The sequence below is a fragment of the Ailuropoda melanoleuca genome, chromosome 12 (assembly GCF_002007445.2).
Source record: "Ailuropoda melanoleuca isolate Jingjing chromosome 12, ASM200744v2, whole genome shotgun sequence".
NCBI classification, from domain to species: Eukaryota; Metazoa; Chordata; class Mammalia; order Carnivora; family Ursidae; genus Ailuropoda; species Ailuropoda melanoleuca.
Genome location: NC_048229.1, coordinates 81,368,991 through 81,395,547, shown reverse-complemented (window position 1 = coordinate 81,395,547; position 26,557 = coordinate 81,368,991). Strand labels below are relative to the sequence as shown.

General features: G+C 59.8%; 3 protein-coding genes, 1 non-coding gene and 1 pseudogene across 15 annotated transcripts in view; 1 reads left to right on the top strand and 4 right to left on the bottom strand.

Annotated features, from left to right (window-relative positions):
- The window catches only part of CPNE7 (copine 7), a 15,118-nt gene extending 4,407 nt beyond the window's left edge, over positions 1 to 10,711 (bottom strand). The window contains exons 1-13 of one of the 12 annotated variants that reach the window (XM_034638621.1): positions 8,713 to 9,540; positions 8,430 to 8,612; positions 5,878 to 5,952; positions 5,688 to 5,762; positions 4,942 to 5,025; positions 4,458 to 4,556; positions 4,244 to 4,342; positions 3,814 to 3,900; positions 3,392 to 3,451; positions 2,456 to 2,589; positions 1,453 to 1,507; positions 933 to 984; positions 732 to 865 (exon numbers count right to left, since the gene is read on the bottom strand). In XM_034638621.1, coding sequence (XP_034494512.1) covers positions 732 to 865; positions 933 to 984; positions 1,453 to 1,507; positions 2,456 to 2,589; positions 3,392 to 3,451; positions 3,814 to 3,900; positions 4,244 to 4,342; positions 4,458 to 4,556; positions 4,942 to 5,025; positions 5,688 to 5,762; positions 5,878 to 5,952; positions 8,430 to 8,450 — 975 coding nt within the window. In that variant the 5' untranslated portion in view covers positions 8,451 to 8,612; positions 8,713 to 9,540. The other 11 variants (XM_034638619.1, XM_034638623.1, XM_034638618.1 and 8 more) reach the window with 11 other exon arrangements.
- LOC117795340 lies at positions 7,952 to 8,077 on the bottom strand (annotated as a pseudogene).
- An 11,110-nt stretch (positions 10,712 to 21,821) lies between the features above and the next one.
- Positions 21,822 to 24,044, bottom strand: RPL13 (ribosomal protein L13). Its single transcript, XM_034672684.1, has 6 exons — positions 23,910 to 24,044; positions 23,624 to 23,736; positions 23,405 to 23,546; positions 23,040 to 23,213; positions 22,522 to 22,578; positions 21,822 to 22,009 (listed from the first exon to the last, which is right to left on the bottom strand). Exons 2-6 carry the CDS (start codon positions 23,725 to 23,727, stop codon positions 21,851 to 21,853), a joined length of 636 nt encoding a protein of 211 aa, XP_034528575.1. The 5' UTR covers positions 23,728 to 23,736; positions 23,910 to 24,044; the 3' UTR covers positions 21,822 to 21,850.
- LOC105240963 (translation initiation factor IF-2-like) lies at positions 23,086 to 25,096 on the top strand. The gene is made up of 3 exons (XM_019807567.2): positions 23,086 to 23,305; positions 23,561 to 24,229; positions 24,737 to 25,096. Exons 1-3 carry the CDS (start codon positions 23,086 to 23,088, stop codon positions 25,084 to 25,086), a joined length of 1,239 nt encoding a protein of 412 aa, XP_019663126.2. The 3' UTR covers positions 25,087 to 25,096.
- LOC117795319 lies at positions 23,267 to 23,348 on the bottom strand. Its single transcript, XR_004619292.1, has one exon. It is a non-coding gene; the product is annotated as a small nucleolar RNA MBII-202 (small nucleolar RNA).
- Positions 25,097 to 26,557: the final 1,461 nt, after the last annotated feature.

Sequence of the window (26,557 nt, the reverse complement as noted above, 5' to 3'; positions counted from 1 at the left end):
TTAAGGGAAGGGGGGAGGAGGGGAGGAAGGGAAAGGGGGGAGGAGGGAGGAAGCAGGGAAAGAAGTCAGGGACGGGTGAGCCCGGCAGGATGTGTAGCAGTCATCCACTCTTCTCTAGTGATGTCTTTTACAAAATAAATAGTCACAGCAATGGACCAGCTGTGCGTACAGCAGCAGATCGACAAACACGTCCACAAAGGACAGCAGAGGGGCGCCTGGGCAGCTCAGCTGGCGGAGCGTCCGCCATGATCTCAGGTCGCGGGATTGAGTCCTGAGGTGGGCGCCCTGCTCAGCGGGGAGCCTGCTTCTCCCTCTGGCTCTCCCCCCACTGATGCTCTCTCCCTCTCTCTCTTAGAAACAAAATCTTTAAAAAAAAAGAAAAAGAAGAAGAAAAAGTAAAGCAGAACGCAACGTTCAGCACATTATTCGTAAAATATAAAAAGACATACAAACAAAATAATATACGCACAGCAGAACAGGAAACAGGTGGCCACCCGTGGGGAAGGGACTGGCTAAATGGGCCTCCAGGGAGTGCGGTCCGCCAGGTGAGATTACACCTGTGCCTCTAGGGGGCTCATGCACACACCCCCCCACCGTGCCTCTAGCCCTGCACCGCCCTGACCTCCATGCCCCCACACACACCACGGCCCATACGCTGCCCTGGGCCCCCGGGCACACACCACCTTCTAGTGCGCCCGGTTCCTACCACGCCACCTGCGCCAGGTACCTACGGAGGCCTCCCCAGTGTGTTCCTCGGCCGCGGCCATGCGGGCCACCTTGGAGATGATGGGAGCCACGTTGGTGGGGCCGTACAGCTGGACCCTGGGCAGGCAGTTCTGGTAGGCCTCAACCACACCCTGGATTCCTGTGGGGGAGGGAGGGTGAGCCCCGCCCCGGTGCACCCCCCACCCAACCCCGCCTCGGGCCCCTACCTTCACACTCATCGTCCTCAGGGTTGAAGTTGATGGCAAAGTCATGGGACACCTGGGTGGGCACAGAGGGCCTGTCAGCTGGACTACCCCTCCAGGACCCCCACCCCACACCTCCTGGGGGCCCCACATGGACAGAGCCTCGTGGACGGAGTCACCTGGGAGAGAGGGCAGGCAGACTAGTCCTTCAGCCCCTGGAGCCAGTGGGGCCTCAGGCTTCTGAGTTGCATTAAACCAATAAATCCCTCCCACCATCATGTTTTCCTGCTATTTGCTATTGGGAGATTCCAGACTCTTCTCCCTTCTCCTGACAGGGACACAGAGTCTGTCTTCAGTTCTCCCGAGGTGACTGGTGCTAGGTGACCAAGGTCAGCCTCTCTGGCTGGAAGTGCAGTGTCCTTGCGTTCCCAGCAGTGAGAGGCAGCAGCCGACGGGTCTCAGGACCCAGGGGAGAAGCAGCATGCCCCCCCCCCAGGCCCCAGCAGGTGCAGGGGGTGGGGTTCTGGTCCCCAGGCTCTCCTACCTCATACTTGGGAGGGATTCGGGCTCCAAACCCCAAAGCAGAGAATCTCTTGTCGCTGGAAGAGAGGCGGCCCCATCACACAGGTGTCCCTGATTTCCTTGGGGTAGGGGGTGCTTTGGGGAGATAGCCACCAGAACCAGGATAGATGGGCTGTATTCCACCACTGTGTGACCAGGCCCAGGCTGACACTTTCCTGGGCACCTGGCCCTGGTCCGAACCACACGGGGGACACTGAGGCACTGAGCCGTGAGTAAGACACCCAGCCTCCAGGCAGGGGCAGAGCCAACTCTTCCAACTCTGGGACCATGACCTGACCCTGGGAAGCAATGGCCTCCTGCCTTTGGGACCTCAGCTCTCTGCCACCCACCCCCTGACAGAGGGGTCTACCCTTCCATAGCCTCAGTTTACTGGTCTGTAAAGTGGGCCACAGACCACCACCCCATGTCTGTGTGAAGGGTGAAGGGGACCATGTGAGTGAGGGCCAGCCCAACATGGGGAGTTCTAACCTGCGCTCTGCCTCAGGGGGCTGGACTGCCCGTGGGGATCAGCCACGCAGGGACACCTGGGTCTGGCCCGTGGAGCAAGCCCTACCCATCGTGGCCCAGATGCTGCCAGCCTTCCTTGGGCCAGTGGATATAGCCATGATGCCCACCCCTGGGCCCAAGCCTGAGCTGGGGTCAGGGAGGCCAGGGGCAGGGATGCAAGGAGGCCAGGGGCAGGGAGGCTGGGAGGCAGCGGCGGGGAAAGGTAGGCCAGGGGGGCAGGGAGTCCAGGGGCAGGGAGGCCAGGGAGGCCAGGGAGTCAGGGAGGCCAGGGGCAGGGAGGCAGGGAGGCCAAGGCGGGGAGAAAGGTAGGCCAGGGGAGCAGGGAGTCCAGGGGCAGGGAGGCAGGGAAGCCAGGGGGCAGGTAGGCCTGGGGGCAGGGAGTCCAGGGAGGCAGGGAGGCAGGGAAGCCAGGGCAGGGGGGCAGGGAGGCTGGGAGGCCAGGGAGGCAGTGGCCGCACCTGTCATAGTCCTGGCAGATCTCCCCCACCGCCACCAGAGCCTGCAGGTACTCGTTGGGCTGGAAGGGGTTGATATAGTGCAGCGAGCAGCTGTTCCGGGGGTCACCATTGGAGGCCGTGAAGTCAATGGCCACCTGCAGAGACCCCAGCTCATGAGCTGGGGACCCCTCTCCCACCTAGGCTGGACTAGGCACCCAGAACCCCCATTTGACAGGTAAGGGGAATGAGCTGGGGGGAGCTGCTTGGTAAGGGGTGCAAACCAGAGCAGTCCCCAGGGCCTTGCGAGGGCCCAGCTCTGTGCTGGGGTGGAGGGCAGAGGGCAACCCATGCTGACCAGACACCAGGAGCCTCTCCAGGTGCCGCCAGCCCAGGGCCCACAGCCATCAAATGGTCCTGGGCCTGGGGCGGGGGCGGTGGGAAGAGACCCAAGGCCAAGACCAGGCCGGGCTGGTCTCTGCCGTCTCTGCTGCCACCCTGCCTGGGCTGGGATCCCTGTGCCGCCCCTGCCTGGACGCCTCCCTCAGGCCCCTCTGGCTGCCGCTCAGGGGAGTGACACACAGGCTCTCCAGCGCCACGGCAGCCCGCAGCTCCCAGCCAGGCCACGGCAGCTTGCTCTGTGGCTTCTGATGGTGTCCCTGGCAGTGACAAGTGTCACTCTGTTCTCGCCTCACATGTCTCTGTCACTGCTTTTGTGGAGGCTGAGTCCTGGCTCCAAGCCCTCCCGAGGGAGAACCCCTGTGCCCATTTCATCGGCACAGGAAGAGCCCAGGGGGCGGGGGGCGGGACCCTCCAGCGGGGCTTTACTACACCCACGTATGCACACTGCCCACTGTTCAGGTGGGGAGGGCGCCCGGGCTCTGCGGGCGTGGAGGAGCTCTGTGGGGTGGGGTGGGGCGGGCAGCGGGCGGGGTGGCAGTGGGGCTCCCGTGCACTCACCGTGAAGTGGATCTGGCAGCCGCCCATGATGTAGTCCAGGAACGAGTGAACCCTGTAGAACTTCCAGGCAGGGGCGTCGGCAAGGCCCACCCAGGGCACCCCACTCCCAGACACGGAGGCTGGAGCCCCAGGGACCTGCCCTCCCCCAAGATAGCTGCCTGGAGCAGGCTGACCCCCAGCTTCCCCCCTACTTCCCTTCTATGACTCCTCCTGCCCTCCATCCCTCCCACCTCCCTCCCCCAAGGACTGGGGACCCCCGGGCCTCTGGGATTGGGGGCCTTTCAAGGTCCATCTGACAATGGGGAGACTCACAGGGAGGGGCGTGCCCCTGCCTTGTTGGCTCTGTGCAGAGTTGAGGTGGGAGCCAGCCCCCGACCCACCGTGGGTGAGTGGGGTATCCGCAGGCAGGGGCCGCAGCTCACCTTCAGGTCTGCCAAGACGACCACCCCGGAGTTCTTGTAATGACGTTTCTTCTGCTTGTATTTGGCATTCACGCATTCCCACTGGGCCTGGGGGACAGGGGTAGGCAGAGACACCACCCCTCCAGAGTGCCAGTGCCCAGCACCCACCCCAAGGGAGAGGGAGGCCTCTAAACCCCAGCCCTGAACAGCGTTTTTCCAACTGTAATAATGTGACCGATGTCCCTGGTCTGGCCAACTGCCAGGCGAGGTCATCATTGGTCTTCTCTGGGTTTTACCCATAATAACAGTTTCTGGAGCCCACCTGGCTCAGGGCCACCTCCCTACCTGCCTCCTGTGGCTCCTCCCAGAGAACCCTTTGCCGATGGGTCAGAGCTCGGCTTTCACCCAGTCTCCACCTTGTTTTCGGCAGGGTGGGGGGGGCCCAGCTCACCTGGTCCTCCCCGAAGGCTTTCTGCATCTCCTCAAAGGTGGTGGAGAATTCCCCGATGAAATCATGCTTTCCTCGGGAGTCATAGTCCCAGACGAGGCACTGGGGAGCCCAGGCCCCCTCAGCCTGCCTGCCCCTCTGGGGACCCCCGCCTGGATATCTCCATCCCCTGTAGCAGAGCCCCCCGCCGGCCCCCAGCGCCCCTGTCCTGCCCCACCTGCCCCACCTTCAGAGGCCGCGTCTCTTCACAGCTGCACAGATTGCTCAGGGTCACCTTGAAAGGCTCCCACACGGGGCTGAGGTTGTTCTTTACCACCTGGGGGCGGGGGGTGGGTGGGGGGCTGGCTCGGCTCCTCCGGGAGCCACCTCCAGAACTTCCGCCACATTGCTGGGCCACCTGGAACCCCTGATCTTTACATAGCCTCTTTTTTTTTTTTCTAAACTCAGATTAATTTATCTCAAAAGGAAAGGGTGTCTCTCTGCTCTAACTGAAATGCCACTTCCCCTGCAGGCGGGGACAACCCAACACAGTCGTGGATTCTAGCGACACGCCTGGCCTGGTCTGCGGGCTCCCTGTCGGAAGGGACATGGGTGCTGGGAGGACACAGGGGAGTGCCAGGGCTGGCTCCTTTCCCTGTCCTCTCACTCCTGTCCCCCGAGCACTGCAGGGGACATCGGGGTGCTAGACAGCGAGCCCTCACCTCCGTCCGGTACACCAGCTGCTTGCTCTGGTCGTCGTTGACCCGGTAGAGCTCCAGGAAGGGGTCCGACTTGCTGAAGAGGTCCTGCAGGGGGAGCAGAGGCTGTGCTCATGCTGGGCTGCTTCCCAGCAGAGCTGTTCACCCCCTGCCCCCGGAGCCTCCATCTCCTCAGCTACAAAACGAGGGCAAGAGCCCCTCAGAGTGGCCCAAGGCCTTGCCCTCCCGTCTAGAGCCGTCAGTGGCTCTCCAGTACCCTTCTTGGAACTCTCACTCCCAGACCACCCTCTTCCCGGCCATGTTTGCACACCTTCCGCTAGCACCAGCGGCTGTCCCCCCTCCTCCTCCCCAGGCTCTGACCTCCCAGGCCAGGGGGCAGCAGGAGACCCTCCAGCAGGTGAGACCCCCGCTGTGTGTGCTTCCACCCCGTGTGACAGCCGACAGAGCCAGGCTCAGAGCCAATCCCTCCACTGTCTGGATGGCAGCCTCCCCAGCATGTGTCCGCATTGTTCAAAGGGGCCACGAGCGTGGACAGAGGTTTCAGGAAGCGGCCCAGCGCGCAGCTAAGAGCCAGTGACGGGAACACCCGGGACAGGAGCAGCCTGCCTGGCGGCCCCGTGAGGCTCCAAGCGCCTCTCCCTCAACAGGGCGCTCGCGTCCCTGCGGCCATCCCGTCCTCAGGGCTCTGAGGGGGGACAGCGCCGGGGGTGCGCTGTCGTCACGGCCGCACGCGGGCGCCCGCCACGCACCTTGTCATCCAGCTTCCGCGCCCTGAAGGAGAGCTCCACGTAGCCGTTGTTCCCCGAGATGTCCTCGGCGATCACCTGGGAGGGGAAGCCACGCTCCGAGCTCCGCAGGCCGGGCCTCTCAGAGCCACGTCGGGGAAGGGGTGAGGGTCTGACGGGTGCAGGGGCTGGGCGGGAAGGCAGGCAGCCTCACCGTGATGGTGGACTTGCCGGCGTTCCTGCCGAACTTGAGCAGCAGAGCGCGGGTCATCTTCTTCTGGGCCACAATCTGCAAGTCGGAACAGGCAGGGAAGGGTCAGCTCCTGTCCCCTGGGGACCCCGGCCCTGCCCTCAGTCCCCCTGGGCAGCCCGGCTCTGCAAACCCTACGAGCCAGGGCCCCACAGCCTCGGGACCCTGCAGTGACGAACCCACGACCTCTCTTTCGAGGCTCGGCCACCTGACGGACGTCCCTCTGTGAGGCGTGACCTCTGGCTCAGTCAGGGGCCCTCAGGCCCGTTGCTTCGGGAGCCCGTCCAGCCCCGATTCCTCAGCCGCCCGGCCCGGCCCCAAGGTGGCAAGGTGCTTCCGACAGCCCCTGACAGCCTGAGGCCGAGGGGATTCCTGGGCCCTGGACTCCCAGACTGCCCTGAAGGTGGCAGAGGGGTCGAGAGCAAGAATGGAGACACCAAGCCAGCCCTCCACCATCCTGTGCGTTCGTGCAGACGATTCTGCACCATGGACGTCCTTGTGCTGCACCCTCCCTGGGAGCTCCTCCTCACCCCTGCCCACCTGGGCCTCCCCCTCCCCCTCGCCTAGCCCTGCGGGATGCTCCCTTCATTCAGCTACAAACCCTAACTGGGGCCTGTGAGTTGACCCAGGGAAGCTGTGTGCAACCCCTCAGGTGGGTGGGCGCCCTGGTCTGCAGAAGAGAACAGTGATGACAGCCCCCCCACAGCTACCAAAGGCTCAGCGGCACCCACTGCTGCCCAAGGAAGACCGGGAGGTGTCGCCATGGTGACAGCAACACGGATACTCATTAGCACTTACCTGGCCCCACCGTCTGCCAGCCCCTGGAGCTGGGGTGACTGTGGCAAAGTGAGCTGAGTCTACACAGCAGACAGGATATTCCCAACCCACACACCCAGCGGGGCTGCCTAGCTGACAGCTTCCGAGCATATGGGACCATTCCCTGCACGTGGGGAGGTCAAGCTAAGCTAAGGGGTGCGAGGGGGAGGGAGGCCGTGTCCTAAGCCCCCCAGGCTCTCTCACTCATAGGCTCCGCTTCTGGGGCTGTCACATTAGGAAAAGTGGGATCGCTGGCTTGTGAACCAGTTAAGGCTCTCTCAGTCCCCCAGCCGAGGTGGGTGATGCTTGGGGGTTCAGGCAGAGGTCAGCGACTTGCTCCAGGTCCTGGCACTGGGATTCGCAGCCAGTGTCCCTACTTGGAGCTCCGTCTGCAGCTCCCCTGATGGCCGTGCAGGCCTGGTCAGTCGGCTGAGAGCAGGCCTCGAAGGAGCTCTTCACTGTCTAAGGTTCCCATGTCTACCTAGATGTGCATGTGTCCACACCTGCTTCTGTGTGTGTCCAAGCATGCGTCTATGCCCTCGTCCGTGGACTTGTGCCCGTTGGAACATGTATGTCCGTGCATATCTGTCCACACATGTGTGTCTATGCACGCGTCTGTGGCACGCGCTATCCTCTTCCATGCTCAAGAGGGGCAGGTGGGAAGCCCCCCGTGTGCCCTTCCTTAATCTCAGTGCTGTCATCTGTAAAATGGGGATGGTAGAGAAATCCACCCTAAGCCAGCTCCAAACTAGACAGCAATGGGGTGAGTCATGCAGACGTCCTGTTGGGTTAAAGACAGCGGACACAACTGAGAACACACCTCGTGATCTGTCAACAGACAAAGCTAGCAGGGGTTGGCTGGAGAGGAGGGGTCTGTGGATGATGAAGTGTCCTGCGTGAGCCGGGTGATGGTCAGGGGTACAGGGACCTAAACTCATCAGCATCAACCCTTCAGGTCTGCACGTATTACTGCACGTAAATTATACGTCGTCGGTCAACAGGAAGCCCCTCCCCTCACAAGCCAGCAGGAGTCCTCGGCAGGACGGCGGGGCACACGGCTGGCTGCTAGCGCTCTCGTTGTGCGGCTAAGGGGAAAGCTACCGGACAGGACCTCATCCGAGGACCACAGACGGTGCCCACCCCTCGACGGCTGGTCCATCTGCCACAGGGAGAAACAAGGACACTTAGGTGCCGATGCGGAAGGGCTCTCTTACGTCATGGAAGTGAAAAAAGCAAGGCGCAGAGCCGTGTGTGTGGTTTGTGTTGTTAAAATACACTTGCTGAGGGAGGCACACGTCACACAACAGCGTGAACACCCCGTCATCCCTTTTATGAACTACAAAAGGACCCAAAATACACATACCGAGAGAAAAATACACACTCATTTCCTCACGTGAGAGCACAGAACCCGGGGACAGGCAAGAGGGACGTTCCGTGCCATGCCTTTCACACTTTCCAAACGTTGAATTACAGGAATGCCTTACCCAGGTCAAAATTACGTACTTTCAAAACTAGCTAGTAAGGAATTTTTAAGAGAAGTCACTATGGAGACAGGCCGAGCAGGACGCTTGTCCCAGAGGGAGCTCTGAGGTCAGTCAGGCTGTCCCCATGCCACCACGGCCTCCCACCAGCCCTCTGCATTGGCCAAGGGGCGCTCGCCCCTGCCCGGGCCTCTCCTCCCGCGGGGACAGGGCGCCCACCTGCCCCAAGGTGCACTCCATGCCTCCGAGGAAGTCATCATCCTGGAGGCCAAGGCTGCCGGGTCCGCGGGTGTCGTAGACCTCAAACCGCAGCTTCTGCACCTCCTCAAAGTAGTAATCGAGCGTGAAGACCTTGGAGAACACGGGGTGCAGGCTGCTCCTGACCACTTCCGTTCTGTCCACCTGCAAGCAGCCCAGGCTGAGCAGACCCCACAGGAAAGCCGCGGCCACCAGGCGCTCCCCGGGCCCTGCGCCCCGGCTCTGGCCCACAGAGGCCCCTCACCTGCCCTCACATGCTCCTGGAGGACTCACGTCCAGGCCATGCCCCGGGAAGGCCCCCCTCCCTGCCAGGCTGCGCTCCAGTCCTCAGGATTTCGGCTGCTGCGGGGCTGCCAGGAGCCCCAGGTACCTCCCTCCCTGAAAGAAAGGCCCCTGCCCTGGCCAGCCATAGGCTCCAGCCTCTCCGCATCTCATGTCATGCCCACCACAGCCGGCTCTATCCCCATCACCTCTGGGGAAACTGAGGCTCAGACAGGGGAAGGGTCCCGTGCAAAAGCAGTCCGAGTCAGGAACACAGTCGGATCAGAACCCTGGGCTGGGCAAACCCGAAGTGGAGATTTCTCCCCAGCTGGGCAGGTGGGGAGATTGAGGCAGGCGTACAGATCCCCCTGGGGTCAGCTCTCTCCTCCAGCTTAGGCCCCCCTCCACCCCTAAAGCACAGTCCAGCCTGGGTAGGTAGGTTTTCCACCCTCCAAGGTCCACAAAGTCCCACACCCTCAGACGGAGGGTCTGTGTGCCCCCACCCCGAGACATCTGCACCCGTGCTCAGACCAAGCGAGCCCTCCTCACAGATCCTCCCAATGTCCCCCCCACCACAAACACCCTGGGCTGGGGTGGCCCCTCGCCTCCTAGGTTGATGACCCGCAGGGTTTTGCAGCCCCAGGAGCCTGGTGGTCAAGAGATGACAAGAAACAGTGCAAAGTCGCACCTCATGGGGGAGCACAGCTGGTCTGTGGAAGCTGGCGACTGGAGCCTCCAGGACTCTGCGCCCCCACAGGTCGGCCCCACGTGTCTGCCTCCCCCACCAGGGTTCCCAGCAGTGAACACCAGGGTCTCCCCCCTCCCCGCCCACTGCTCCACCACCCGCCCAGGCCCCTCACTGCCACCTCAGCCAGGGGGCGCGCTGGAGCCTGGGAGGGACCCCTCAGTTCCACCGGCTTCAACCCCAACCCCGCCTGCGCGTGCCAGGAGGGTCCGAGGTGGAGGGGAAGCGCACCTCTCACAGGACGCGGTGAGTGACAGAGAGCTTTCACAACGCAGAGCACCCTGAGTGGTCGCCGCAACTGCCCACGGGGAGGGCTGCGCCGGGGGTGACAAGGGGTGGCTGGCTGCGCAGGCACCCCAGTGACCCCCAGGACCCGAGAGTATCAAAGGGACAAACAGGACGGCGGAGCGCGCAAACCAGACCCCAGCGGTCCCAACCTGGCCACAAGTGCTGGGCTGACCTGGTCACCCCAGGGTGCTGGACACTCAAGGTAGGGTCGCCACAGGAGCAGAACAGACGACAGACTGGGAGCCGTCCAGGCGGGTCAGAGACCAAATCTAACTCACTAGTGCCCCAGCCTCGGTCAGCTGCTCCCCCCAACCCAGCAGCCCTGCCTGGCCCGCCCTGCTCCCTGCTCCGGGATCCGAGGTCTGGGTGCCTCTGCCGGGTGGACGAGGACCTGGCAGAGAAGTGGCCCTGCTGGTTACCCCTCAGGCCAGAGGGGGACCCATGAGCCCAGGCCAAACCTGCATCCCCCTGGAGCCAGACCATTCTCTCCGGCAGCCCCCCACTCCCTTCTGCGCCCCGTAGTCAAGCCCCTTGCCAGCACCCTCAAACCTGGGTGCCTCACTCCGGCACCTAAACCCCCACGTGGGACCCTGGTCGCGCCCCCCATGCTGGTGCTCCCTGTCTGCCTGGGGCTCCTCTCGGGTGGCCTCCAGTCCAGCCACCTCCCCCTAACTGCCGGACACCGATTCTCTAGACCTGGTAACCCCAGCCCTGACCCTGCCCTGCACTCTGCCCACCCCGGTCTCTGTGTCCCCAGCTCCAGGCCCCCAGTCCCCACTCAGCACCTGCACGGGCCGCGGCCGCCCCCGCCCCTACCTGCACCCACTGGCTCTGGGACTGCAGCAGCAGCACCACGCTGGGGTCGGACTTGGTGAGCGGGTCGCGGTCCAGCAGGTGCCGGCAGCTGAGCCGCAGCTCCACCTTGGAGGCGCGGGGCGCGGGCACCACTCCGGGGGGCGCCGCCGCNACACGTGGCTCCCGCGGCCGCCACCACGCGGGGACTGCAGAAGGGTGGCCGGGGAGGGGGGGACAGAGGAGGGGACAGTGGAAGGGGCGAAGCCTGGGTGGGGGGCGGGCGGAGGAGGGGCAGCCATGGAGGGGCGGGGCCCGGGAGGGGCCTGGGCGAGGAGCGGTCTGCGGGAGGCCTGAGCCCGCCCTCAGTGCGGCTTCGCCCCTCGGGGTTGCCAGGGTTCCGCAGGGTTTGAATTCCCCCCGGGAAGCCGGGGCCGAGGGGTTTGGGGTAGGGCCAGACAGCACCCGCCCAGATGTGTGCAGCCCCGCAGACCCTCTGGGCTAGCGTCCTCCCCAGGCTGCCCCTGGCCTGGGCGTGGTGGTCCAGAGCCCCCAGGCCCTTTGGAGAGTTGAGGGGGCAACTGGACCCCCAGTTTAGCACCAAATCCCCGTGTTCCTCCCCACTTCTCTTGGACCCCATCACGAGGGGCCATCCGGTGATGTAGCCCCCGTCGACGTTAATTTCATGAGCACCTAATGTGCGGGGCACCCCCACCCCAGGCTAGGGGAACTTGAAGTCCACGAGCAGGGATAGCCCCTGACTGTCCTGGGTGTCAGAATCTGACCTGGCAGTGCCCTGGGGGCCCTGCCACACCGATCCCCCGCAGCCAGATGGGAACAGGCCTGGGATCCATGGGGGGAGGGGACCCCAGAGTCTCCCCATGCCCTAGGCCACCTGGCAGTGGACACAGAGAGGAAGCGGAGGTGTTGACAGAGGCAGAAGTCACCTCCCAGCCCATTCTCTTTGCCAGTGTTTGCCTAAAAATAGGGCACGGACCCGGCCAAAAGCCATAGTGGGGAGGGGGACAAGAAGAGGGGTTAAGGGGAAGGGATCCAGAGGGGCAGACTGGACCTCTGGCACGCCAGGTTCTGTGCCCTCGGGCCGATCAGGGCTCAGCCTTGGCCTCGAGGACTGCGGAAGAAGGTTTGGGGTCAGGACTAGTATGCTCGTGGGAGGGGGTCAGGCAGCGGCAGGTCTTCGCGGCAGCCTCCGCCAGGGAGTCCCTGTGCGTGGACAGCACCCCTGGTGGTGAGAGGACGGGATTGCACCCCAGGCGCACCCGGAAGGCAAAGACCCTGAGCCCGTTTGCAGAATCAAGGAAAATCCTTGCAGCTTGGCTGAGCACATGGCTTACTTCCCAGGCACCTGGATAAAGAGGCACGGGGCAGCGAGACACACGGAGGGATCTGAGGCCCTTCCTCTGCCTCATCCAGCCTCTGTGTCACTCCTTCTCAGAAGCTGTGGAAACCAGCTCTTAGGGCTGGCTACTCTCTTGAGACCAGCCTGGAGCCCCTCTGGGCCTTCTAGCCCTGCATCTTTCCCAGCCCCAGCTTCCCAGAAAGCTGGTCTAGCCTACCAGCCGTGCATGTGGGCTCATGGTGGTGAATCTTGGCCTTATAGGCCGCAGACCTCCCAGCGCCGGCTTCTCCAGGACACATGCCCCAGTTGCACCCTGGGAGAGGTTCCTTGGCCTCTCTGAATGTCCATGGGGATAAGAGGGTGAAATACGGGCCAGGGACTGGGCTCAGGTGGGCCACCAAGCCCCACACAGGCGGCTCGCATCTCCAGCAAGGCTCGGGGCATTCCCAGCCTGGTTCGCTGGTCTGCCAGGCCTCGGGGATTTCCGCTGAGGGCTGGCTCCCCAAAGCACAACTTCAACCTGACCTCTGAGGCTGACACCAAAATCTGCCAGATGTGGTCGGCCGTGGCCCCGCTCCTCCACGGCGCACACTCACTGCCGGCCGGGGTGGCGTGAAGCCACATGACGCTCACCACAGCCCCATTTCACACAGGGAGAAAGGGACATCCCAAAGTTCAGTAACCTGCCCTGGGGCACGCAGCTGGCCGTGGGGGTACAGTCCTCACACACGCAGAACCACCGTCAGTAACAGGTGGCACTTCCACTGATGGGGAGAGAGGAAAGAGAATTCAGAGTTTGGGAGTTCAGGTATCTGAGGTCCAGAGATTTTAATGGAGCCACTGGGTCTCCAGCCACAGACCCACAGGCTGTGGCTGCCTCCCCAGGGTGACCCCGGGCCTCGGCTCCGGATGGCCCTAATGGAAAGAAACCACAGAAGAAAAAACCAGGTTGCCTGTAACCCAGATCTGTGATACGTGGGCCAGTGTGGCCTTCCTGAGTCCCCAGAACAAGCAGCCAGGTGGTAGGACTCCCTGCTCACCCACCAGCCCACAAGGGCCCCGGGGTCAAGGGAGGGTCAGGAAGGTGGGGGAGGGGGAGCTCCAGCAGCCAAACACGGGGGAACGACACCCCCATTCATACATGTTGCTATTATGGTCATACGGCAATTAAATCACACGTTCCTTGTGGAAAACTTACAAAGTATGGAGGAGCGTGTGGAAACGAACAGTTCAGCATCTGGACACAGACACGACTAACGTTTTGATGTGTGTCCCTCCAGCCTTTTTTCCATGCGAATCTCTTTGGGTTACTTCTCAAATTTGCCTTCCGGCGTCTGAGTCCTGGCCACACCTGTGAGAGGGCCTCACCTGCTCCCGCTCACAGCTGGGTTCTGGGGGCCAGGGCTGTGCCTGGCACCTCGCACATGCTCAGTACATGTTTGCTGGGTGAGCTCATTGGACAAACTATTTCTGTTGTGTAACCGGGTTCTTTCTTCTGTTATTAACAGCAGTTTGTGGCCTGCCTTCTTCCATGCTAGGGACTGAATATTTGTGGCCCTCCCCCAAATCCATGTGTTGAAATCCTAAGCCCCAATGCTCTGGAGTGAGGAGGTGGGGCCTTATGAATGGACTTAGTGCCCACGAGCTCCGTTGCCCTTTCCATGCAAGGACACAGCAAGTGGGGGGGGGGCAGGGTCGCAGGCACCTCGACCCTAGGCTTCCCGCCTCCTGGACTGTGAGAAGGCAGCGTCTGCTGGGTGACTCGCCACGGGCACAGACTGACATTCCACCTCAGTGAAAGCAGGCCTACGGCAGGGCCCCAGGGAGCTTCAGCCCCCCAGGGGCCAAATCTGGCAGCCACCTGTTTGGTAAATAAAGTTTAATTGGCACACAGTCACGCCTGTCGGTTCACATACTGTCTGTGCGATTCTGTTCTCAGGAGCAGAGCTCAGTCGCTGTGACAAAGCCTGGAATACAGACTGGCTGTTCCTTTAAGAAAGTGTTTGCCAAGCCCTGGTCTGCCACATCAGTGTGATGTCACCCCGCTCACTGCCTCACCCCTGCACCTGGCCAGCCCAGGCCACCGGAGGGAGCAGCTGATCCAAACAGCCATTCCTAATGTGCTTGACTAACTCCCACTTGGCCTCCGGATGCTTCTAAATGGTGAATTTTTAGAGCAGCAAGGAAGCATCCTTGCCTCGGACGACCAGCGTTTCAAGCCCCAGCGGTCTCTACCAGCCCATTCCAACATCCCTCCCTGAGCTCCTGGGCGCTCGCCCCCACAGCACTGGCCTCGAGCACTTTCCAGAACCGCTCAGCGCCTCTGTCCCCGCACCTGGAGCGTGGGGGCAAGGGCAGAGTCACCCCCACGCGAGTGGCATGCTGGCTGAGGGCAAGTCCCTGCGGTGGGACTGAGAGGAGGCGGGGGCCGCCTGCCACACCCTCCCACCCTGGTCCTGCACCCTCAGGTGGCCAAGCCAGGAGGTTGTTTGGGAAGGTGCGAGGACATTGTAGAAACTGTAGGAGCAGGGGTGCGGCGTGGGGGACCAACAGGATTTTCAGAAAGGGAAGGAGTTTCGTGTCTGGCTGGGTGCTGCTTTTTATAAGCTGGTTGCAAACCTACCCTCTTCCTTTGTTTCTTTTCTCCCAAGAAATGCTATTTTATCTCAGAACATCTGCAACCTTCTCGATTGGAAAATTAGAAAGTTTTTAGAAATTAGACCGTCGCATCCAGAAGGGCCACCCTGGCTGGGACAACACACAGGTTTGAGGTCCTGGCTGGGTCTCCGACCTGTGGCCACTGGTCATCATAGCATCAGAGAGCTGGGACAGAGGCGGGTTGATGGGACTTTTCTCCCTCTCCCCACAAACCTGCCTACATCACACACAGATCACATATGCACACACAGACACACACATGACATGGACACACACACAGACATCCCTGAACACAAACACAGTCAGACACAAGGATCCCTGATAGGACCCCTGCTCCTCCAAGGGAACTGTGTCCCTTATCTTGGTGCCTTCCCACATTCAGTCCCTGAGGCCTGCCAGGCAGGTGACGTCATCTGTTTTATCAACGACAAGACCATGCGTGCTCAGAGAGGGTGATGCCTTGCAGGAGGTCACACAGCAGAGACAGAGCTAGGATTCTACTTGGACCCTGCGACTCTGCTCAGAATGCAGTACTCAAGTCTTCCTTGGCCCATCCTGGTCCCTCAGTGTGTCTCAGTGGCTTTGCTGTCCCCCCACCCCTGAAAAGTCACAGTCAACTGTGACGGCACGGAGCACTTGACCGCCTGGCCCCGGGGACCCCAGCAGCCTGCTTCCTCAGGGCAGGTGATCTGTGGGGCAGGAAGGAGGTTGGGAGAAAGAGAGCACCCACAGGGAGCCACGGCAACCCAGTGTCTGTGTAACCTAACCTCAGCCTGACGTTCGCTTTTGCTCTCTCAGGTAGAAGCTGCTGGGTCCGTGCACATGTAAGGGGCAGCGTTAGACCAGGGCATGGACATCAGCTGGTGGGGACCGCAGGGCCAGAGCAGGAGCAGGGAGACCATGAGGACACAGCTGCCCGCAGGGTCCCTGTGGGGGTGACAGCAGTGTGGGTCAGGGCGCAGGCAGGAGCAGGGCCCACAGGGCTGGCGTCTCCAATGGCTGGACGTCCTGGTTTTCTTCCCGCCTGACTCATCCAGGGGCTTTTGATGATATTCTCGGTACGAGCCGCCTGGATGGTGCTTTGACACTGCCGCCGTCTCCTGTCCCTTTCATCACTGACCCAGTTTTGTCTCCTCCTCCCCAGAAAGCAGCCCCCTCTCTGGGGAAATTTTCAGAAAGGCAGGAGCTAACGAGGTGCTGTGCTGTACTCTGTGCCCCCAGCACTCTGGATTCGGGGTCCCTCTGCCGCTGTGGAAACAGATGTGAAAAGGAGGGGGCCCAGCTAAGGCCCTGCAGCTGGGGAGTGGGGAGCCGGATCTAACACACACCTTCTCCCTGCCCCACGCAGCCCTCCAGCAGCAACCAAGTGCCCTGGACCTCAGCGTTGTGGAAGTGCGGCCCTGAGAAGGTGGACACAGAAGTGGGGGTCGCACTTGGAGCCTTTCCCAGGCGGGGGGTCTGGAGAAGACTCTGGAAGGCCAGTCCTCTCTTCCTATGCCGACGGCCCTTCACCAGGCCCCGGACCAGTCCTCCTACAGCCTGGCCACAGGTAGCTGGCCTCACCGGCAGCCCCGGGCTGGGCCCTGCATGGCTGTCCGGGTCAGCCCTTCCCAATGCCCGGGCCTTCGGAGCTGCTGCGTTCTGGGTTCTAGTTTACCTGTGAGGAGGGTCATTCAGCTCCATCCTGAGGGCACCCTCTAGGGCCAAGCCTGCAGTAGGTGCTCCATATGTATTCTGCACCCTGCTCCATCCTGTCCCAGACCACATGGAGAAGACACATTCAGGGGAGAAAGAAAAGGGGCTGGTACCCGCTGTCAGGGGACTCTGAGCCTGCCCCTTCTTTTTTTATTTTATTTATTTATTAGAGAGAGAGAGAGAGACACCACAGTGGGGGGAGGGGCAGAGAGAGAAGCGGACCCCCTGCTGAGCATGGAGCCCAATGAGGGGCTTGATCCCAAGACGCTTCACAGACTGAGCCCCCCAGGCTCCCCCCCTTATTTTCATTATTGATGTCCCCTCTCAGTGAGCTGTGAGGCAGACATGTGCCCAGGACACGACAGAGAGCGGGGAGGGGGTCCGCCAGAGCCTGTTTCTGGAGACCCTTAAGACGGAAAACCCTGGGAAGGCCAGGGTGGATATAGTTTGTTCTGCCTGTTGACCGCTTGCCCTGCAGCCTGGGACCGCGCCTGGCACACAGTAGGTGCCGAGTACATACGTGAACGAATCTGTTCTCCCCTCAACTGTTGTCCTTACATAACTCCTTCCACAACACTTTCTACTGTCCCTGGCCCACCTGCCCGTCTGTCTGCCCGTCATCAGGCTCTGCTTGCTTCCCGTGACCCAGGACCGTCGCCCTACCGTTGTTCCTAGGGCCCTGTTGGTACTTGGTGCTTGTTGAAGGGATGTCCCCTGGATGGCCAGTGCCAGGCCTGGCCAGAGCTAGACCCAGGTCAGCGAACTCGGTACATCTTGTTCTAAGCAACAGGGTACTGATTCTGGCTGAGGGAGCCACAAAGGACCAAACACTGGGAAACCCCTAGAACTGGTGGGGGTGATACCCCAAGCCCTTGGCAAGGATGCCGGGGCTGTGTCACCAGGGATGAGACCCCATCTGGGACAGGGGATGGGCCCTGCAACGTGGCCAGGGTGCTGCAAGGAGGTGGGGCAGGGAATAAAGTGCCATCAGCTCCTACAAAAGAGGTGAGTCCTGCTTCTCACAAGACCCAAAAACAAACTCCCAATGTGAATTCTGAGGCTGAAGAGCCAAACAGAATAACCAACATCCACTGCAGAGGCCAGTTGTGGTACATCCTACCACACTGTCTCCTAAAAGACAGCACCCCATCCCCTCTCCAGCCCATACCCTCAAGATAGAAGCAAGACTCAGCGAGTCTCGGTTGGTAGAGTATCTGACTCTGATCGCAAGGTCATCAGTTCAAGCCCCGTGTTGGAGGTAGAGATTACTTAAAAAAGAAAAAGATTTTAAAAAAAAGATATAAGACTCAAAAGGAAAAGAATAAACTGGGAAAATATCTGTCAACATATGACAGAAGGCAAATTTCCTTAATATGCAAAGAGCTACTACAATTCAAGAAAATGACAACACAATAGAAAAATGGACAAAGGTTGTGACAGATGAACCACAAAAAAAGATAATTTGTCAGCAAATATGAGAAGAGAGGTTCAGCTTCATAAACAAATAAAAAATACAAGTTAAAACAGCAGCATTCCAAGGGTGCCTACGTGACTCCGTTGTCTGAGTTTGGCTCAGGTCACGATCTAGGGATCCTGGAATGGAGAGCCCTGTGTCGGGCTCCCTGCTCAGTGGCGGGTCTGCTTCTCCCTCCCTCTGCTCCCCTCACCCCGCCTGCCCCACTGCTCATGTTCTCTCTCTCAAATAAAGTAAAAATCTTAAGAACAAGAACAGCAGCATCCCAGTGTTCCCCACCCACAGAGGACTATTTAAATCAAATGTCACACATCCTTCACGGGGTCCTCTGTAGACATGGGAGAGAATTGAGGGAGACATGGGTGGGCAGGCACGATACAATACGGTACAGCACACACAGTGAGATTCCATGTGCTTTTTATTTATTATTTATGTCATGTCTACACCCCACGTGGAGCCTGAACCCACAGCCCTGAGATCAAGAGTCACGTACTCTTCTGACTGAGCCAGCATAAAAACAAAAGCCCCCACAGCACAACGTAAGGCCCAGATGATTTGTTTCTTCCTTAAAGGTCTGTTTACTTATTTGAGAGAGAGCAAGGGCACAAGCAGGAGGGGAAGGAGAGGGAGAGAGTCCCAAGCCTGCCGCGGGGCTCGGTCTCACAAGCCCGAGAGCTTGGCCCAAGCGGAAACGCTTCATCAACAGCGCCCCCTGGGGCCCCAAGGCCCAGGTGTTTCTATAAGAACAACTCATAAACCAGAGGGCGGGGGCTTGGAGGGCGGAGATGGAAAAGGGACACTTTTCTCTTCGTGCTTTTCTCTCTTCTGCACTTTTTTTGTTTAAACAAAGAGCATACTTTTCTTTTATAACTTAAGAAAAGAAAACGAATAAATCCAGAAACCATAACAGAAAATATAATGGGTACAACTTCCTACAAATGAAAAAACAAATCTGTGAGACACCAGAAAAGAAGTAAAGAGCCCTTAGCTCTTTGCACATACCCGTACCCCCTTCCACTCTCTGGCTCGAACTGAGTTCAGTTAAGTGGGGAAAAGCCTATGTAATGTAAAACAACGGGAAGTTTTCCTCTAAATCACAACAGTTTCAAGTAAGTGGAAATTAGTGTTAATCTTAATTCTTCCTTTTAAAAATACCACAATTGCTCAGGCGCCCGGGTGGCTCAGTCGTTACCGTCTGCCTTCCGCCCACATCACGATCCCAGAGTCCCAGGATCCAGCCCCGCATCGGGCTCCCTGCTGGGCGGGAAGCCTGCTTCTCCCTCTCCCATTCCCCCTGCTTGTGTTCCCTCTCTCACCATGTGTCTCTCTGTCTCTTAAATAAATAAATAAAATCTTTTCAAAAAATAAAAATACCACAATTGTAGGTATTTTAACAAAGCAACTATAGGATACAGATTCGAAATGCAACTTGTCCTGGGAAGGTGGAGCCCTCCGTACATGTTCTCTCCAGAGTAAAAAATACCATATGGTAACTTTAAGATAATCAAAAAATGAAAAGACGGCTCGGGAAGGTTACAGAAAAACCTTAATATCACAGTAGAAAGAAGAAAAATAAACAAGAAATTGAGAAAAAATATTTGCAACTCCTATCAGAGCAAGGCTGACCTGAAAACAGGCAAAGACTTAAAAGTGTCCCGTGGGCCATCTTGTGGGCAGCTCCAGCCCGAGCACCCCTGCTGGCCGCCGTGGGCATTGCTAACAAACACACCTGCAGCTACTTTGGGAATCTGACCCCAAAGCGCACCTGCAACCCACAGACGGCCGTCCTTAACCCCGCCCACTTCTCAAAGGGGCGGTGGCCACATAAGGAGCCCATGCCCACTGATGGAATTCCACCCAGAGGCAGAGAGGGATAAAGGAAACACTGCCTGTACTTGGGTTGGCTTTCGAATTAACCACACACACAGGTGAAGGCAGACCACAGCTGGGTTCCCTGCTTGGGCGCATCTCAGCAGAGGCCTCGGTTGGTGGAATCCGGTTCCTCACCCAGAGAGGACGGAGGCCCCATTCTCTCGTTGCTTTGTGGCCCTCACCAGTGGCTGCTCCCTCAAGGCTGGCCCCGCCAGACACATGGCAGGGTCAGGAGCCACCTCTCTCAGGCACAGTTCTGCCCACCCTCATAGGGGAAATCCTCCAGGAGCCGGGATCCCAATGCTGCCCTGGAATCCTGCTACCCCAGTGGACAAAGGACCCCGTCACCCTGGCGTTGGTGAGTTCTGCCTTGGAGCAGACACACAGACACAGAGGAAGCAGCCCCCCAGCCCCCGCATCCCTACCAAGTGTGAGTTCATTGTCTCTCCAGATACAAGGTCTTGGTCACAAGCCAGGGCTTCACCAGGGCATCAGCATGAACTTAGGGTTTGGACGCTGGTCAGCAGCACCTTGCAGGGAGACTTACTCAGCCTTAGGAAGGGTAGGGCCGGCACTCGCTGCTTCCCAGACAGCACCGCAGCTCACAGGGGATGCCAGCTGAGCCCTCCATCCATAATCCCGTCGCATAAGGGACCCTAGCTCAGTCCCGGTTGACAAACACCTACAGACCTGCCCTAAGAGCACTCTGGACCGCAGGGAGGAGTCATTCCTCAGCCTCAGGCCAGGGCGTCTAGTGGACCCGTGGTTGGGCCCTGGCACCTTGCACAGCCCCCTTGAACCTCCTGTCGGCTCACACGCCCCAGGTGCACAAGACCAGACTTCCCTCCTGCCCGGCTTCAGCAGATGGCCCGTCCAGCTTACCAACACCCATGGCACTGAGCTGAGTGATGGAGCAGAAGGGACTCCGGGAAGCGGCTTGGTCAAGGTGACCCAGGGGAGGTGCCGTCACCACTGGACATGGTGAGAAGTGTGGACAACCCAGTGAGCAGAGTCCTAAAGCACATCCCCAAGCCTTTCTGCAGCACGCTCACTCACCAGTGGGTGCCGACCTGTTCCAGGTGCTCTTTGCATCCGGAAGGGCCCTTCACTCTGGTAGCACACCAGAAAGAAGACAGGGCATGCAGGTGATGAAGGTGAAGCAATGTCTAAGGGCACGTGACTGATTCTTCCTCTCACCCTGGAGGCTGGAGCACAGGGGCCCCCTGCAGTGGGGGGCCACTGCCCTGCCCTGGAGGCCTGGGCTCAACCAGTGAAGACCGAATCCAGGGGTCTGGCCACCCACCATTGGGTAGGTTAAATCCAGCTCCTTAAAAGCTCTTCAGCACAAACCAGTGGGAACCATGACCACGGGGCCTCCCACAGGCAGCCCCACCTCACTCCCTCTGCCCGGGATTGTCACGGAGGCAGCTTAGGCTCCCACCCCTCCATTTCCAAATGCAAAAAAGGAGCATGGAAATTGGTACCTCATAAAGTGCATTGTGAAAAAAGTAAATAAGCCTTCCAAATCATCTATTAGACAAAAACGTACCTGGGATTTGGTTTGAAACAGGAACCAGGTGCAGGACACCAGCAGCGCAGCTGAAGGCATTCACGGTAAGACCTACACCTGCAGGGCTGGCGGACCAAACCAAAGTGCCCGAAAGCGGTTCCTCACAGCAGGCCCTGCTGGGGCCCCATCTCAGCATCTCACTCGGAGAGAAACCAGGCTGTGGTTTCAAAGGAACTTGGGTGCCACGCTGCCACAAGGGATCCAGGTAAAGGCCTGCCCTACCGGCCTCCAGCCTCCGTCTAGCTTAGGCACCGAGGCTGCCCCGGCTCTGCCTAGCTGCCACACAGGCACCGTAGCCTGCAGATGGGTTCGCAGCAGCCAAACCCCAGCCGTCCACACCAGAGCTTGCATGCACAAGTGCAGACAGGCCCAAGAAGACCTGGCCCCAAACCCCAACATGCTCAAGTACCCGGAAACTACTCTGGCTAACAATCACTCTTTGCGACACCTCCACAAGGAAGATACTCAGGTTACTCAATCAACAGTCCTAAAGCATAGAAAGTAAGACGCAACAGTCTTGGGGCTGCCCTGCAAAGATGCCATCACTCCTGCCAGGTCCCAGGTCCCCTCAGGAAGGACACACATTCCTCAAGTTCTAGCCCCCAAGCCCTCAGAGGAGACCGCCATCACATGGACACTTCAGGTATCACAAGTTGCCAATGGCACTTTATTTTTTCTTTTCAACATCCTGTTCTGCAGCTTCCTTGGCCCTTTTTGCCCGGATGCCAAAGAGCCGGGCATTGGCACGGGCCATGCGAAGACTGGCGAATGCCTTAAAGTTCTTCTCCTCCTCTGTGATGACTCTGGCTTTCTCCTTCTTATAGACCTGGAACGGAGCAAACGGGGTGTCAAACCCTTGCCTAGGATCTAATGTCAGCAGAAGCCTTGGAGGAGGGAGCAGGTCTGCCCACCCACCACTGAAAGGCCACACTGAAAGCGCCAAGGGAAGTATATAGTGACCCTCCCTGGAATGTCACCCCAAACACACAGCAGAAGCAGCCACCTCAGATGTGTGCAGTCCTGGGCCCACCTCTCCTGCCAGAGGAACCTCAAGGGCCCAGTCATTTGCAAGGTCACCAACGTGTCCAGAGTGACCTGGTCTGGCCCTTTCAAATGCTGGGAAGTGAGTGTGTGTGACAAGGGAGGCCCCAAAGATGAGGGCAAGGCCCTCCCTTAAGGAGCCCATGTGCTAAGAATGCAGGAGAATGCTCCTCCCAGAGTTAAAGGCTGCTTTTTCACAAACCCAGAAAACGTCACATGGGGCCTGGCTGCCACACTTCAACCCAAATTCCACCCCCAAAAACATTCACTGGCCGATCCTCCAGACACCCCACTTACATTCCGTATGGGCATGACTGGTCCTGTCAGCTGGGTAGCCAATTTGAGCTCTTCCGCCTGTTTGTAGGGAGAAGGGAGTCACCTGGGCTCAGCTCCAACACCCAAGGGCTGCAGCTTACAGCCTCCCTTCTGGCTGGGGGCCCCCGCCTACTTCTGCACGCACACGGTGGGGCTGGGTCCCCGTTCCCCCCAAGCTGACAGCAGCAGCACAGGCCAGAGCCCCCACGTGGAAACGCAGGAGGAAGGCAGAGCAACAGCTGCACCCCACCTCCTAGGAAACCAGCACCGCTGGGCACCCTCGACTTCATTCGGAAAAGTTTTGGAGGAACGTCCCCCGTATCTGAGGCACTTTAGACAACAGAACACTCCGGGTAAACACAGAAAACCCCAGCTCGTGGCCGACAGCCGGCCATCACTGAGACAGAGCCCCACGTGCTCCGGCACCCTCCTCCCCCTCCCGCCCCGCGTGTCCCGCTGGGGGGCGAGGACAGGCGGGCCGCCAGGACGCGGGCACTCACAGAGCTGTCGCCCTTCTTGGGCGCCGAGGGCTTCCTGGGGAAGAGGATGAGCTTGGAGCGGTACTCCTTCAGCCGCTGCACGTTGGCCTGCAGGGACTCCGTGGACTTGTTCCGCCGTCTCGGGTCCACCGAGATCCCGATGGTGCGGGCCACCTTCTTGTGGATGCCGGCCACCTGCCCGACACGCACGGATGAAGCCCCCGCGGGGCCCGCGGCGCCGGGCGGCGGCCGGGCCGCTCAGCCGTCAGATGGAAAAGGGTTCGCGCGTACTTTCATCACGGAGTACAGCGATTCCGGAGACTGTCATCACGGACTGCGCGCCGCGCCCCGCGCCCGCCCCGCGCCCGCCCCGCGCCCGCACTCACCCGGAGCTCCTCCAGGCTGAAGCCCCTGCCGGCGCGCACTCGGGTGTGGTACCTCACCGTGGGGCAGCGCACGATCGGCCGGATGGGCCCCGACGCCGGCCGCGGGGCGATGCGCCGGGCCTTGGCCTGCCGGGCCTTGCGCCTGCGCACACACAGCGGTCGGCTCGCTCGCCGAGCAGGGGAGGGGGCGGCCCCCCAGCAGCCCGCACCGCGGCTCACCTGCGGATCTTCCGCGCCGGCTGGTTGAACCACGTGGCCACGCGCCGCTGCCAGTCCTTGTGGAAGTGCGGCTTCAGGATCATGCCATTCCGGCTGGGCGCCATGGCTGCTGCCTACGGGCGTGGGGGCGCGGGGAGCGAGTCAGGGCCCGGGCCACGGTCCTCTTCCGACTGCGGCCGCGCCCGGAGCAGCCCTACACCGATGGCCGCCGATGGCCGCGGATGGCCGTGGATGGCAGCGGATGCGACCCGACGCCGCCAAAGACGCCCGGATCCACCACACTCACCTCCTCCGGCGGAGAACGGCCAGCGGAAAAGAACAGGCGCCGCAAGGCGCCCTGGGATGGTACTGGGCTCAGCCAATCAAAAGCGCCGAAGAGTTCTGGCCGATCAGAGCCGGGGATCCCGGAAGTGACGGATGCACGTCCTCCGCGCCCTGGGCGAACTTGGCGCGTCTCGCCCGCCGCGTTCCGGACGCGGGGCCGCACTGGGTCCACGGCGGGCGGCTACGGGGCTCCACGGCTCCGAAGAGGAACGCCCAGGCCGGGGGAGAGTAGTGGCGCTTTACGTGCGGAGTCTTTCCTGCGTCCGCACGTCACGGGACTCGGTACGTGGCCCTGACTCTAACAGGTCGCCTCCGCGTGCCGGTCTTCGTGCTTTCCATCCTTTTCGAACATTTGTGCTTATTTCTTTAAAAATTTTTTTGGGGGGGCGCCTGGGTGGCACAGCGGTTAAGCGTCTGCCTTCGGCTCAGGGCGTGATCCCGGCGTTATGGGATCGAGCCCCACATCAGGCTCTTCTGCTATGAGCCTGCTTCTTCCTCTCCCACTCCCCCTGCTTGTGTTCCCTCTATCGCTGGCTGTCTCTATCTCTGTCAAATAAATAAATAAAATCTTTAAAAAAAATTTTTTTTAATTTACTTATTTGAAAAGAGAGAGAGCGAGAGAGCACAAGCAGGGGGAGCAGCCGAGGGAGAGGAAGAAGCAGACTCCCCGCTGAGCAAGGAGCCGGACGGGGGGCTCGATCCCACGACCCGGGGATCATGACCTGAGCCGAAGGCAGACGCTTCCCCCCGCCCAGCCACCCAGCGCCCCTTGTGCTTCTCTCTTTACAGAACTGACACTGCGCGTTTGCTCTCAGCGGGGCGTCAGTGCTTCACGGGCGTCTTCACGCAGCGCCGCACAGCCGCCTCTCCTTGGCGGAGGGGTCAGCTACCTTCCCCGAGGGCGGGCAGCTGGGGCTGAGAACGCGGGTCCGGCTGCAGACTGCCGCCTGCACAAGACGAGCGGCATAGAAAGATGCCAAGTGGCCGGAGGCAGCTCCATGACCCGTGCCCCCGCGTCTCCTGTTCTCCAGGGCGAGTCTAGGAAACCGCCTTTCCATCCCAGGAACCCTTCTTTCCCACCGTCGCCCCAAACACCAGGCTTCTTCGTAATAAAACTTAGTCGACATTCGAAGTCATGACACAAAATGAGACGTTTGGAGGCCTGTGTGCGTCCCTAAGTAGATAGGCTGCTGATGCATGTTTTGGCCCTGTTGAGACACCCGTGGGTGTTAGGAAAGTCGGGGTGAGGTGCTCTGAGGGATTATGGGCTTTGGGCAGGGACACAAAACGCCCTTGCAGTCCGTTCAGACAAACGCACTGAGCCTACATGGAAAGTTCCAAGCCTGGCCCTGTCTGCCCGGTGAGGAAACAAGGGCCAGATCAGCCCCGCGTTAGCGACAGCGCTTAGCACGTGCAAGGCTCTTAGTGAAAGCACTTCTCACAAACTTGGAAGTGGTATCTGTCTGTGAAGTGAAGGTGGAGTTTAAAGTCTCTGTGGTCTGCCACTGTCACGAACTGGAGGGTCACTGACAAGTCACGGAGAAGGTGGCCATGGAGTTGGCTTGGGTTCCACGTTAGTACAGGTTTCGAGGCGTTGGCACATTGAACTTTTCCCTTCTGAGAGGTTGGAGGACTCACTGTTATGGCCACAGAACACAGCGCAGCACCCAGCACAAGGTGAGAACGACACACAGCTCTGCTTCCCTGTGATGTGCCCGGAGCACGTGTGGTGAAGGCAGTGCAGGAGAGGAGGGAAAAGGGGTGGTCCCTCATTCAGTCCTCACAAAAACCTGGAGAGGGATTCTCCTCCGTCTCGTGTCACTGTCTGCGAGTGGCACTGGAGCTTGAACCCACAGTCTGTTGTGGCAGCGTCACTGCAGCAGAGCGATGCTGGAGAAAACACTGGAATAAACACTTGCCTTGGCCCATGACCTGTTTCTTTGAATGTAATCTATCAAATATGAGCCTGCACCTCCCATGTCTTTCTCAGATGCCTTTCAGTGGATCGTTGCTCGTACTAATCTCAAACACATACCTATCCCTACCCCCCAATTTCTCTTTCTGGACAGACAGCCTCCCCCCACCCCAGACTCCTGCAATTCCGTCTGCCCTGACCCACATCTCCACCTGAGCTCTAGCCACTCAGTTAAGATGTGGCCATGGGTCACTGGTTGGGGGACAGAGGTCTGAAAATAGAAACAGTGATCAGAATCAAGTTAGTGGTAAGAAAGTGAGGCTGTAATGGGAGAATCTTGGTCTCCAGCGCACACCATGCCAGGCGCAGACAGTATCCCGTGCTTTACTCCACACACTTACTGCCTCTGAAGAGGGTGCAGAATAGTGAGGTCAGAGTGGTTCTGATGTGAAATCCTGCTGGGGACAGGCTCAGCTTTCTTGTTGGGAAAGACAGGAGAATGAACGGTGTCAACTATTAAGCAGGGGCCCTGATACAAAGACTTGGGTGGCTCAGGCATTTTAAAAACCAGTAGCTATAGGGACGGGCCTTATCCTGGACACAGAATGCCACGGCCACAGCTTTGCTCCAGGGCTTTTGTCCCAGACTTGGGCCTGCAAGGACCACTGAACGCACTAGCTAATGCCCAGTGCCCC